Source organism: Clupea harengus, chromosome 3 (genome assembly GCF_900700415.2).
Source record: "Clupea harengus chromosome 3, Ch_v2.0.2, whole genome shotgun sequence".
Taxonomy (NCBI): Eukaryota; Metazoa; Chordata; class Actinopteri; order Clupeiformes; family Clupeidae; genus Clupea; species Clupea harengus.
Genome location: NC_045154.1, coordinates 21,332,109 through 21,347,165, shown reverse-complemented (window position 1 = coordinate 21,347,165; position 15,057 = coordinate 21,332,109). Strand labels below are relative to the sequence as shown.

At 45.0% G+C, this 15,057-nt stretch overlaps 1 protein-coding gene across 1 annotated transcript in view; it reads right to left on the bottom strand.

The window, feature by feature from the left end:
• The window catches only part of si:dkey-82f1.1 (DENN domain-containing protein 2A), a 39,567-nt gene that overhangs the window by 21,859 nt on the left and 2,651 nt on the right, over positions 1–15,057 (bottom strand). The window contains exon 2 of the mRNA XM_031564928.2: positions 1,340–1,426. Within this exon, the coding sequence (XP_031420788.1) occupies positions 1,340–1,425 (86 nt within the window). The 5' untranslated portion in view covers position 1,426. The remainder of the gene's footprint in view (positions 1–1,339; positions 1,427–15,057) is intronic.

Here is a 15,057-nt window from a genome sequence, read left to right as displayed (position 1 = left end):
ACAATAGGTTTCCTCCTGACGGAGGAACCCTAATAATACCTACAATAACAATAGGTTTCCTCCTGACGGAGGAACCCTAATAAATATAGCTGCAGGCAGCAATGGCGGGTTCCTCCAAAGATTGCGAACCAGGGAAAAATGTATATTCTGCACAATTTGTCACTGTATAGAAAAATCCATGCTGCAGACTTACCAATAGGATATTCAATTTGAAATGCAATACTGTCAAGATCCACAAGGGCCTTGGCTTCAAGCTAAGGGGTGAGTGGGGGCTTGGTCAGGCCACAATGTCATGAAATAGTGTGTGTGCGTCTCGAGAAGCTTGCGCGTGTGTCAAGGGAAAGTCTGTGTCTCTGAGAATTGGAGCATGCGCGCAGGGGAGCAAAGGAGCAGAGAGGGAGACATTAGATTGGAAATCACCCTAGCAATTAGCCAAGCATGCATGTTTCAAATATTCACCAAAAATCTACTTTTCATCTTACAGTCAACTTTTATTCAGATTTGTGTACTAAACATTCTCAAGTGTCTTCATATGAACTTGTGATTGAATCAGAGTATCACTTTTTGAATGAAAAATGTGTAAAGCATTATTTTAGCGTTAGCGATTAATGCAATTTGCTTTATATCAATCATTTTTGAAGATATGAAGTTGCCTTTGCACATGGGGACATGTTGTAGTGTCTTCCACGTGCATACCAAGTTTGGTGTTGATATCTGAAAGATTCGCTGAGATATGACTTCACTTCCTGTTTGATGGCTTTTCTGCTGAAATTCAGTGGCTGTACCGGACAAACGGTTGTGAGGATCAAAATTCTGTTGGATAAATGTTGTGAGGCTTGGTCTGAAGATCATCCCTGGTGATTTTGAAGAAGATTTGACAAAAATTGTAGGAGTGGAGGCCTTTCAAAGGTTTTTAATAAAACCGGAAATTGCAGAAAATCTATATAACCGGAAATTGACGCCATAGGGTGTGTTGAATTCGTCTTGATCCAAGGAATCCAATGGTACCTCATTTTTGAAAATCGGTCAAACGGTTCAAAAGTTACAGTGTTAACAAAAGTCCAACTTTGACCCGTTGGTGGCGCTAGTGTGGTCTAGTGGGAGACATGAAACTTGGTGTGAGTGAAGAAGGGACTGTCCTTAATGAGTGTGCCAAATTTCAGAAAAAGTTACCATACGGTTCTAGGGGCTGCCATTGACTTCAATGGCACAAGAATAATAATAATAATACCTACAATAACAATAGGTTTCCTCCTGACGGAGGAACCCTAATAATTGACAGCACAGCTCTCATTTACTAAACCATCCAGTGTGCTTGCGTAAACTTAAAGTTCCATACCCGTTGACAGATTGGTAAATGCAGTTCTCAGTGTTCGTGCAGAGCAGAAGAGCCCTCCCACCAGTCATCATGCTAGCAGCTGGCATCCTGCAACCACAGAGAAACAAAATCAGTCGAACACAAACACTATATACAAACCAAATAATGGAGCACAGTCACAGCACAACATAATCTTCCTGAACAGACAACAATACGATGGCAATATTGAATGGGAAATGGACAGTAAACTGATCAATAGACTGAATTAACCACCACAGAACAACTACAGTGAGTCTTATGTAAGTTGCTTGTTTTTATTCAACCCAAATGTGCTGTGTTGTGTTTCAAAATGTCCCTTCCCTCATAAATTCAGCATCATATGCTTGTGCATTCAAACGTGAAATCAAAAACACAGAAGATTTATTTTATGGTCCTTGATATTGACATTTTTGAGGGGGCAAAGTACTGGAAATTCCCAAATGTAATGCAATTAGGGCCTGTCAGCAGCATTCCAACACAACATTCCAACACAAGAGGGCATTCTGTTTTACTTGTAAGTGAGGATGTTGACATGCCCTCTGATGTTAGCCATGAGTGATGTGTTGCCAACATCTGTTTGTTTCAATGCTGGCTCCATAAGTTCCTAATTTCCAAGCCAAGCTGATAATTTCAAGGAAGCCCTTACAAGCAGGCAAGTACTAAGTCAGAGAGGGTCGGTTCTGGCTACAGTGTTCACATCGCTTAAGCTGAAATAGGGATTGTGAATGATTGTCCAGTATTAATAATAGCCATTCTCAAGTTAATGGATCTCTTAAAGTTGTAATTGCTGAACAGTTATTCAACCTCACTGTTGAAAGGACATGACTAACACAGCATCCAGTTATGAATCTGTGTAATCTCTCTACCTTCCAGGCGCCATAACAAGGAAGCATGACATCATCCGTAGGCTTACGAGGAGGACAGAACCATATGGTACACACTGGTCATCAAAATCTAATTTTATTTGTCACATACAATTACATGAAGTACAGTATGTAATGAAATGCTTAATCGCCTGACTCCAACGACTGTGCATTTACACAAAGAAATATGTAAAATAGACCACAGGTAAGTCAAAATAGAACTCTGCTACGGTTTTGCTATGAACCACATGTTTCCTCGAGACAGTGTGCAACAGGCTTTGAGCAGAGACATTATAAGGGAGGAGACGAATCACTGATGGGAAAATGAATAGGGGAAATAGGAGGGAATCTGTAACGCTAAACATGGCGGATTTGTAACTGGAAGTCCTGCCCTGTATTATAAAGAGCCAATCACATTGTTGGAAACGGCATATCTGACATTTCCCCTACCTTGCACAATCTGTTTATTTCCACTGTTGCCATAGCAATAGCCTAGCCACGAAATGTGATGCATGCTTAGTGAGCAAGTCGACCTTAGTTTAGCCTTATTTGAGTGGTTAGGGAAACAAGGTCAAATTGTCAATGTCAGATTTAAACACATATTTGTGTGATGTACTTTTAATGTCTGTTTGACCATTAGTTATGTTATGTTAAGTTATGTGGATCTCTCCCCAATCATTTAGATTGGAGCCTGATCTTGTTTGCCCAAAATAGCTGCCCAGAGATCGAACCCTCACCCTCACCAAACAAGCAACATGGCGAATTAGGAAAGAGAATTGCTGAGATCCTTTGGATCATTGCACAACAAAGACTACGATCAACTTTGAAACCAAAAACCCTTTCCAGCCTGGCACATCAACTGACATCGGAATCATTACAGCAGCATCCTAGTATACCCCTTTTCATCAAGGACTGGTAACATTAACTGGGCATACATAACTAGCATAGTTGTATTGTTTACAGGGCTAAGCATCAGACTGTGTGCCTTTCATCAGTGGTCATGTACTGTTTTGTACATGGAATTTTATTGTTGCAGTATTTTTGTTCATGGTTATGTTATTTAGGTTGCTGGCTTTGCCACACCGCTAAATTGATGTTAGTTATGCTTTACACAGACACGGGTCTTGCATGCGAATACCATCATCCAACATGGATCACATTGCCTACACATACCTTGAATTGGCCTCAAACATAGCTACACACGCGAAGAGGAAACTGAAAGCTCCCGCTTCACATATTCCTTTATTCCTGACCTAAGCCGGGTGATCATGCCCGCACATACATGCATGCAGAACATACGAAGGCAGAACAAAGGAACATACACCCATTCTTTCTTCCGCACACCTGACATGCACGCACGCACACACTCACCCTCTCTCTCTCTCTCTCTCTCTCTCTCTCTCGCTCACACACCTATCTCATCGGGTGAGATCACCAACATGTTATTGGCGCTGTTGTTGTTAGGACAGTATCTTGGTGGCCCTTGTGAGGAGAGTATTAGCATTTATGCACAATTGCATCCACATTTATTTGGTGGCCATCCATGGTACCATTGTACTGACATTATTTTGATACCCCTGCGTGAGGACAAGTTGACATTAATTGGTGCCATCCGTGTGTGGATGTAAAGGGCTGCTATTTATTTCCCTGTCCTGCTCACAGTGTAGATAACCATTGAGATCTTCGCTGTGTGACTTTACTGGGAGTTTTGTTAGCTGTTGATTTTGACGATGAGTAATCTCTGGCACAACTAATAATCCCAGTGATGCTGTTGGCTTTAAACTTTGCCTGTTTGTGTTTATTTAGACCCAAAAGGAATACTGCATCCTTTTGGCATGCGGTGACCTAAACTTTGATATGTTATAAGGACCAGCGCCATGCCACTGAAGATCAGTGATTTGGGGTTTGGAAAGACATTCCTGACTCTGAAATAAGTCATAGCAGAAGGTATAATTCTAGATAGACATTATGCATCTGAACATAAAGTGGGCCTTACATCTCTCTTTCTGTCTCTCCCAGAGAGAACCCTTGGGAGTGGGAGGTTTGCGTCAGTGCATCACTGGCCTGCAGGCCCAAATGATTTTCAGCTGTGTGTGTGTATGTGTGAGATGTGTATGTGTGGTGGGGGGGTCACATGTTTGAGCAGAAACAGCCACCCCCTCCTTCTTCTTTTTCCTCTCTCTCCCTCTCTCTCTCTCTCACTCACGCCACTGCAACTGAAAACGGAGAGGGAAAAAAGGAACCAAAATCCAAAGTGGAGAGTGGAGCTGAAGAATGTATGCTGCCTCTGAAAAAAAAGTGAAGTGTAGCTTTACATTTCTTTACATTTCTCGGTCAAGGTTGAGGCTGGACTCTGGCTGGAAGACAGGGCGAAGAAAAATGGGAAGGGAGCTTTAGGGAAAGGGAATATTTAGGATAATAATAAAGGTATACCATTACATTGTGATAGAGTGGGGAACTGGACCTTCACATGGTGAAGTTTCTGGGAAAAGTATGGAGGCTAAATGTCTCGCATTCCAGTGGAAAAAAAAGTTACTTCTCTGTGAGCTAGCTAGACTATAGCCAATGCATTAGGGTATAGTTCTTGGTATTTGCTTCTGTTTACATGCACAGAACTGGACTAGGTACTTCTACTTTAAAGGGTTTAATCACATTATATACACTAACGGCTGTCTTTTCCAATAACAGTGCTGCCCCACTCAGTGTAGCACCGTGCCGTAGCATTGGATTTGGCACTTAAAGGCTCCAGAGTGGCTGGAGAACCATTGCTCTACCCAGGGGCTGGAACTCAGATCTCTGAATAAAAGAGTGTGTGTATGTGAAAGGCAGTTAATCTATCTCTGTAAATCTGACAGGCCTGCTCGTTTTATTGCCCCGGGCAGTGGGGGAGCTTCTTTTGGGGAGTACACGGAGCTGTGAGTCAGTCTTTGTTGGCCGCTCGCTATTGTTCGACCTGACCCTTGTAAGGGATGCCAGTGGCCGCAGTGATGGCTCGAAGGGAAGCCATCTGCTTCGGCCAATAAAAACATTATGGGGAATGGTGACCCCCCGTGACCTTTACCTGCCCCACCCCTTGACCTCTCATTTCTGATAGCTGATTGGTGTGACAGGCCTAGCTTGCAGAACTTTGGGGAAGTGCAATGCTCTGCCCAAGACTGGTGGATTTACAAACTAGGAGGGGCAAGAGACCACATGAACGTCTGGGTATCTGGATCCAAGAGAAGTTTGCAAAACAATGTAAACAAACCTGATTAGGCACCGAAGGATTATATTGCCATTTTTCAACGCATGTCTCATTAAAATGATCACTGCCTGCCATAAAGTTTAGGAATCACAACATGAGTGGGACAAACTGACTTTCAAGGGACTCTATGGGAAGCAATCTTAGCAAAGTTAGTACATCTTAGCAAAGTTAATAATACTTGCAAGCATGGTTTGCATTTTCTTTTCAGCACATCCACCTGCATCGACTAAACTCAGAGTGTCCTGGTTTTTGTGGGTTACAAAGACCTTGAGACTCAAATAGGTCACATTCAGTGCTACTGCCAAGCTGAAACAGAGCTGTGGCTATGAAGTGGGCCTACAACCTAAACAAAGTATGGGCTAAAAAAAGAACCAAGCTCACCCCACAAGAAAAATCTGGGTGATAAAAAAAAGAACGAGGGCTGTCTCTCTCCATATCTCAAGAGACCCAACCCTTTCTCTGGCCAACCTCTCTGAGATGAGTTCTATAGTTTGTGGTTGTGAGGTGATTTCAGTCAGAGGGTGTAGGAGCTGAGGAGGCTGAGGGGATGGGATAGCCGCGTGGGTCAGAGCCAGGGCATCAGGCTTCATCAGTTGCGTAACCAACCGCTCTAAACAGGAGATGCCTATCGGCAGACCGTCACTGGGATCTGGACACAACAAGAGTTACGTAAAGACGAAGAAGCTGTAAAGCCAGAGAAGTAGAAAAGGAAGGAGTGATTGCATTTACAAGGCCTACAGCACCATCTGATAACTCTGTAAATACGTAAATCGGAACATGTTTATATGTATGTCTACTTTAAATCTCTCTTCCAGCATGACTGCTTATGGATGAAGGGAGTTCGCCTGACTGGTATCTGTGCATTTTTATGTCTCCAGTGTCTCCTTTTGTGTACATGTGTGTGTTTGTGTGAGTGTGTGTATATGCATATGTGTGTGGGTCTGTGAATATGTGTGTGTGTGGGTCTCTGAATATGTGTGTGTGTGAGCGTGAGCGCTTCAGAGAGGACAAGCAGTGTGTGAGCGAGTGGAAAAGAGAGACCCCGGCCATCTGCACGCTGGCCGTAAATCCCCAGATGCACAAAGAGCTCTAGACTCGCCCCCCCCCCGCGACCCACACAAATCACCGGCCTGCACCTCACACGCCTTCGCAAGCGCAGCCAAGCCGTGATGCCTCTGCTGCTCCGGACCGCTCCACACATGGGATCCCAACAATGCAGAGATTCACAGAAGACAAGGTCAGCGAGACAGCCCTTCCTGCTTCAGCGAGAAGCGAGCGTAACTGGCCCACACCTTATCTCCCAGTGTGTGAGAGACTGTGTTAACTCTGTGGAAAGAGTCAAATAATTCATGGTATGCATTCAGACCACTGCTATTTGACTGGCTGTTTGTCAGATAAGAAAAAGTCTGTTTGACCAGCTGCAGTCATTAGGTTCCCTCAGTGCTATAGTTATTCATTCTAAACCTCAGTCAGTCCCCAGCCTCACTGGTCGTCTCTTCAGAACAGAACTCTTATATCGTCTTCTCCTCCTTAGAGAATTGAATTGAATTGGATTTTGTTCAAAACCAGCACATTTTATTTATCTTGATTGACGGCATCATGTACCTGACATAGTTTTACCACTATACAACCAGGACAGCTCTCCAATCTCTTGGATAAATGCTATTTTGAGTGGGTGGGTTTGAGAAAGAAAGTCAGCCTTGTTAGTCACTCTGTATATATATGAAATATATATCAGTATTTCTGGACTTAAACATGCACTGAGCACATCTGGTCCCACGAGACTACCTCATACCCATCATCATTTATTAGCATGAGTCATTTGTTTTATGGGAATCTTTGATTGTCATTACACTGTTATAAGTTTGGATATAACAGAATAAATCATACCCATTTGGGTTTTTAGTTATGAGGACTATGGGGGATACTCGTGGTGAGATAAAAGATTGTCACTGAGAGCATGGGTTGTCAGATGGGATTACATTGCTGTCAGCAGACATTAAAGTAAATAGTCAGGTTTCCAGTGTGGAGCTGACAGCAGTAGTATCAACAGGATCTAGTTTGTATCATCTGAGAGCACTGTCACTGTTGTATTGTGTGAACGCATGGACTCAATTTGGCCAACAGGTACTCACAGGAGGGAATAGAGAATTATCAGGTGTCCAGTAAGGTGTTGTCATTTGGCGTTATGCTAGCGGGGATGGTTGCTGTTGCTGGGAGGTTTAAGCTCTGATGTTTTGCATGTTTGGGAGTTCATGGTTTAGTCGGTGCTGAGTGGAGCTGATCTACTCCCCTCCACTGCTCCACAGCCCAAGAGGCCTGCCGCTCCTCACAGCTGCTTCTCATAAAGATCTCATCCTCCTGCCGTCGGGCCCCGGAGGAAAACGACTAGCAGCATGACATCATGCTCTCTCGCTCTCTCTCTCTCTCTCTCTCGCTCGGCTCTTTCTCTCTCATGCACTTTTTTTGCCTTTAGAACCAGTAGAACTCTGCCATTTTCACATATCCAAAAAGGACACATCACCAGCAGTAGCCTTATGCCTGGATGTTGAGTGACGGACCCTCGACCAACAGAGTGACTGTCCTGTTAGCCTTCCGCAGGCAACCATTTAAGCCTCCGCTGAGTTGTAGCCACTGGTCATTCACACTTCACTTCGCTCTTGCTTGTGGATATAAAAAGAGTTTGATTACAAAATCCAAGTGGACAAATGGCGGCTTGTATACTAGTGCCTAAGTTTAGGCGTGTATTTAGAAGACTCATGACCTCCGTTAGGCGAAATAATTCAGTGGTGTCTCTGACAACCCTGTAGTCCATTATTTTCCTTGCCAGAGGTCTCCAGCCATGTAAGCCCAGTTGATGTGACCGACTCCAGCCTGTAAGCCCAGTCGATGTGGTTTGTTTCAACACACGGCACAGGCCTCGCCTGCAATCAATTTAACGCACCGTTTCACATTTAGCAAGCCCTCCATGGCGGGGCAGCTCACCCGGCCCCTTCCCCCCCCCCCCCCCCCCTTCTCCATTCCGCACTGTTTGGGAAGAGTTGGATGGCGTGCTTTATGTTGGGGGTGCCAAGTGGGTTGAAGAAAGCGCTGGAACGCAAGTTTGGGGAAGGGGGGAGGTTTTTTTTTCTTCCTTCTTCTTCAGCACTCGGCCCCATCCCTGCTGCTTCGGCTACACTTGCTCCTCCAAGTCTTTGCAAGAGGCAAAGTCGATTCTTTTTTTTTTCTTTGGCCGGCAGCGGTCTGGTGCCAAACACCACATCACGTGACGTGTGAGGTGATGGGTAGGGATTGCGGTGGCTGACATGCCGAAGCTGCCTTGACCTGGTTCACTTCAACAGAGATTCATCTCCCTGGGCAGGCAAGGGGGGAGCGGGGGGGCGGGGTGTAGCTGAAGAGGGTGATGGGATGGGATGAGGAGGTTGGGGGTTGAAGGTGAGAGAGAGAGAGAGAGGTGGTGGCTGTTTGAGAGAAAGAGAGAGAAAGAGAAAGAAGGAGAGAGAGGGGTGAGGAAGGGGATGGTGGGGGAGTGTGCAAATAAACAGTGGAATTTTATCTCTCCCTTCAACAGAGTCAGTGCTTCTCGGCTTGCCTGTCCTGTCCGGGGCCCCCGGCTTTTTTCCCAAGCAGATCCCGTAGCGTGGCCCTGGCCTGGAGCCAAGTGGTAGGGCCATGTGTGCAGTGGACCTGACCCCCTTCTCTTTTTTTCAGCTTCCCGTCTCTCTCTTTCTCTCTGTGGCTGCATCTTTTAAACCATGGGATGCTTGCTGTGCCTCCTTACTCTATATAGTAAACATCCCTATCAGACAGCCCATGGGAACCCTGTCTGTTCACAACCACACATACACACACACAAGCATGCACACAAACATTCCTGCAAACACACAAACACACACACACTCTGAGGCTGCCCCGTTGCCAATCGTACAGCCCGGGCCTTGACCCGGGTGGGGGGTGCTCCGCTCGGCCAGGCTGTTGTGCAGGGATCCTGCTGCTCCACCTCCGCTCCTCCATTGTTCACTGGTTGGGAAAGGATGGGCCGCAGACAGCAATGAAACTGGGTTAGCCGCAAGAATGAAACAGGAACTAGAGAGGATACCACAAACAATTAATTTTGCAAACGAGTGTGTGTGTGTGTGTGTGTGTGTGTGTGTGTGTGTGTGTGTGTGTGTGTGTGTGTGTGTGTGTGTGTGTGTGTGTGTGTGTGTGTGTGTATGTGCGTGTGTGTGCACATTGTGCTTTGCGCTTTGTTTCCGTGTCTCTTATCAATTGCCTCTAAAAATACCACCGGCTTATATTGTCGTGTCATGAATTGTGAGTGTCACGTTTCTTGTTATTGTGGTCCTTGTATACAACTGTAAGCCCTCCTAGAAGTGGGTGTCTGCCTCGAGAGAGACAGACCATAATGATAATGGACCAAGTATTGTTTTGCATGGGGAACAACTGCTGCCTGATTATAACGGGAGAGGATTCCTAAGCGAAGGCGGGAGCCAGGCAGGTTGTAATTAGGGTGCCGAAGAAGGACCACGTGACTAACCGCTCGACAACACCGAGAGCTGCCAAGACCATGAAGACCGAACAGCACGATGCAAAACAGTCATTTTCTTGTTTATCCTTCATACTTTTGTTGAAGCAAGACAGACAGACAGACAGACAGACAGGCCAGAGATGCTGATGGCAGGATGTGGGTGCTTTCCTGCCCGCCTTCTGCCCTCTCTGACATGGATCATGTGCTGCTAGCCAGCCTGACAGACCAGTTCTGATGAAATGGGATGGCAACTCTGTCAATGTCTAAAGCATGCTCAGACGGAGGTGGAGGAAGATGAAGAGGAAGAGTTCTATAGACTAAATGAAAACGGTTCTGTTTTTTGTTCTCCAGTCAAACCCTGTACTGATCGAACAAGGCCATGGTGTTGGCAAGAGATGCTCAAACATCTCCAAAAACAAGCTATCTTGCCTAATGCTTGACTAATAGATTAATATTTAGTTAACAAAAGAGAATGTCAACGGTTGTAACTTTGTAACAATTATCTTAACTGTCAATATGCACGCGTTGATAACAGCTGTTGAAAAGTTCATGGCTGTGTATTGGGGATGTTTCGGTGGCGCTGAAGAAGTAGTAATATTCTAATTCTAGCTTTTGGTGCTAGCCTTACGTGTCCAATAGCAACATGATATCAAAAAAAAGTAAAAAGGCCCAGAAAACAAGCGTCAGAGTGTTTTGAGCACATGGGTTACTTTGATTCCTGTCCAGGCACCCTTTTTCTGAGGTCATGAGAACACACATTTACAAATAATGCAATGTGATTATCTCAACTTGATGAAAAAACACACAAAAACAAGTCTGCCAAAACTGTGAGTCATGGAGAAGAGAAGAGAAAAGAAGAGAATAGAGGACAAGAAAAGAAAAGAGAATATAAGAGGGGACAAGAAAAGAAAAAAGAGAGAAGAGAAGAGAATTTGTCTAGGAGCTAGCAAAAATAATCCTCATTCCCCCATCTGGAGGGTATGATCACATTTCAGCAGCTCTCCACTGAAGGGGCAGGGCCTGTTCCTTACCTTCGCAAGAAAGCCCTGATACCCCCCTCTGTTCTGTTCAGATTGACTCCTACGCTGCAGCCAACTCATCCCCAGTCTGCAACCAATTAGCCCTCTGGCTGTTAGGCTTTGCGCAGCACACCAGCTAATCGAAAGCTGCTCTCCGACTCAAACTGGCGCAAGAAGCCATTTTCAGTTAGCATGATGCTAGCATGAGGGGTAGTGCCTCAACTGTTCCAAGCTGCTGATCAAGCAGTACAATGGAGGCTTAAGCCAACTACTTTAGTTTAAGCATGCCATTGAATTTGGTGCAGTTAAGACCACTTTCTCCACTAGGTCTTTTTTTTCAACAGATGGCTTTTTGAGAGGGTAAGCTGAGCTAGTCAAGAGCCCACAGGCCTAGAAGATTATGTTGTACAAAGGGCCATGTACCATTCTATTCTTTTTCTTCTGTTCTCCTCTCTTTTCTTCTTCGTCAAGAGACTGCTGGTGTGGGAAGTTTCAGTGTATTTCCGTTGTTTTAGTAACACCAAGCAACATCATACTATGACACATTACACTTTCTAGGGGGGGGTAGCTTTGTCACAGGGTAATACAAATTCAGAGCATCATAACTTAATTCCGTTAACATCAGTTTTTTAAATCACTGACATGACAACCCCCTGACATGACCAAGTGTCCTTCAGTTAAATCAAAATCAGAGACTTCTCACGGGAAGGTTTCAGTGCGGCTGTGCCAGCGACCCTCCTGAGTTGAGGTTTCGCAGCACCACACCGTTCCCTCCACTATAAGGCTGAGGGGATGACAAGTCTGCTCAGCAGTTCAGTGGCCATGGCAAGAGATGAAAGGAAAGGGTGACAGAAGGCTTGAAAGCTCTCCAGATTCGACCATGTATTTCTCTATCAAGGCACGTTTCTACTATTTGTGTTGAGCCATGTTGAGTGCACTATGTGTTTTACTTACTTGTTTTGACAAACTTATTGACAATATTTGGTGTCAGCCAAACTAAAGATATATAGTTTGTACTGGCAACATATATTGGTATTTGACTGGCTCTTATAGCACATGCTTCATGACGTTTGGCTAGCCAACAGTTGCAATATTTGGTGTCAGCCAAACTAAACAAAGTGGCAAAATCTCTACTAATTTCTTCTACCTCCGTGGACAGCAGAATTCAATTTCTTCTTCTAAGACTTTTCTGTACTGTAAATCACTTCAGCCAACATCAGATTATAGTGGATGTTTACCTTCTGTTTGCCTAGGATTTGTAGAGTGGGGCACCTGTCCTGGATTACAGACTATACCTGACACACACACACACACTTCCCTGTCCTAAGGTTAGGTTTCCAGTGCTGTATGCGCTGACTGAATAATCATTATGATCTGTATGAATCATTATGTATCTGTCACTGCTAATGCCTGCCTGCAGCTGATGATCAAATAAACCCAGAGAAAAACAAAACCCACTCTTTAAATCCTGCTTCTGCTGATGATTCATTTCTGGGCAAGCTGGAGAGTGCAGTCGCTATTATTCCGAGGTTTTTCTCAATATCAGCAAGTTAGATCCAGAGGGGGAAGCACACAGCAGGACGTTCTTGGCATTTATATCAGGACCACTAAAGGCACTCCTGGCCAGAGTTTAGTATCAGGAACATAGATCACACCTACTTCTTTGTCTTCTGTCACAAAGGAAAGGAATTATTTGAGGTCTATAGGAACATTGTGTGCATAACTCAGGCAGGGCCACAGCTCTAGGGCCTAAAAGCGCTGAATGTTTTCCTCCACGTCCGGTTTTGGAAGGTCTGTTGATCCAGTTCCTTTTATATGAGAATCTGCGGCTCTTTTAAGCACTAAGGTGCGTCAAGATTGTTCCTTTTTATAGATTGCTTCTATAACTGTCTGCTGAAAAGCACTGTCCCTGAAATCTGCATGTGGTGAGAATTAGACTCACTGGTTTGGGAGCTGCAGTGTCGACTTCTAGGTTTCCCTCCACAGCCATATACACACACACACACACACACAAACACACACACACACACACACACACACACACACACTTAATATCATAACATCATTTTAATGATGGACATTTAGCTGTGGACGTTCCCCTCTGGCGCATGTGTAATTCTGCTCCTATGAGTTTGCACCTCTTGCCCCCAGCCTTAGAAATGACTCTGTGCCAAATCTAGAGTTACCCTTCCTGTTTGCACTCTTGCTCCTGCGGTTCCGCCTGAGAATTCCCATCAGCGCTCACGATCCCGTCCCCACACGCCTGTGCAGAATGGATTTTTATAATTCCCCCAGCTATTCCCAGAGGAGCCCGCCGAGGCGAGAGCTTGGGAAAAAGCTCACTTCCGGAGTCAGAGATCCAGGGAGCAACAGACGGTCTTCTCCTGCTAGCCTCCCCCAAAAAAGTTACTCTCAACACCAATATTTTTCAGATGAAAAGTGAACTGTAGAACTCAAACCCACTGAACCGCGAGGGCAATAGAATGGTAATTCTCTAGTCCCATACTGTCTCAATTTCTATGCCCTAAGGTTGAAATAAATGCTCACAGGGCAATTAGAAACACTAACTACACCTCTGCTGTCTAGAGCCATCATCATTATGTTATTATACCCGAGACGGGAAGACAAAATTCTCATTCCATTCTTGTCCATAATTGCCAGCGAGCAATACACCTTTGCAAGTTCTGATTTGACAGGATATGATTATGGATATTTCCCCTGTGTTTAGAGATGAAATGGTTAGCATTGCATCTGCTGGAATTAATTTCAACTATTTGAGGGCATTTTTATGACAGACTGTGGCTCCATTTTAATGGAAACTAAATGCAACATGAGGGAGGTTTTACATGCTGAAACAAACTGCCTATGAGTACAACCACAGTTCTGTGGTCCACATACATGGCATCGTGAGGGCAGCACAAATGACCAGTGGACAGGCCAGACTGGACAGTGCACAGTCACATGTATGAGAAGAGCACGACACGCTGAGCAAATATCCAGCAGAACTTCCTTCACCACTGCACTGTCAGACCAAAGCACTTAAAGACAGCCGTGTGCACCTCTCTGTGGCAAGTGTAGCACTCAAGCGTGTAGATGAGATGGTCTGATGACACCAGACTGTTGACTGTGACTGGTGACTGTTTACATCACAATCACTGTTCTAGGAGCAGTCCCAGTCAACTCTTCCCAACCATGTGCCTCCGTCTCAAAGTGGAACATGAAACAGTCTCTGCTGCCTTAAGTTACAAACCAACTTCTCCACAAAAGAATTTGCTGCTACTGCCTGACCTGCCTGAAGAAAGAGTTGGCAAGACCAACAGCTTGCAAGCACAGACGTTCAAAATGAAAGGGCTGATGTCAAAGGGGGCAAAGAGTGTGTGTGTGTGTGTGTGTGTGTGTGTGTGTGTGAGAGCGAGAGAGAGAGAAGAGAGAGAGTGGTGAAGGGTTGAAATCCACATCTGTGGTCTGCTCCCTAACCCAGCACACAAAGCGCCAGAGCTCACGGAATCCTGGGCAACAAGAATTCCCTCACGCAAGCAGGGTGCATTCTGATGCTGTCTCCATGGAAACTGCGGCGGCCTCGACCATGTGTGGAAGGCCGGAGTCTGTAATGGCTGCTAAGTGCCCATAGGGGAGGTCTCAGTCAAAAGGGTCCCCCACTGCTGTGAGCCAGTGGGGGTCACCGTCCACACAGGACCTGCTGTCACTGACTTATCCCAAGGCCTCTCACAACTTCAAGACATGAGCAGCATGCATTTGCATCTGACTCTACTGTTAATGCACAACAATGAAGAGAGAGGAAAGAAGGGACAGATGTTGCCATTCTGTTATTCCTCCACTTATGTCAGAAACACACACACACACACACACACGACACACACACATATTGGAAGCCAAGGATTTCTGTTAATCTGTTGAAAGTACGTACATTTTGTATTTTACATCATAATTCTTTGTGAATAATGAAACCATTCTATGTTTGGTGAAAAATCCCAGCAGTTCACAAAGTTGTATTTCAGTGCATAGCAGTCATACACTTTGAGCAG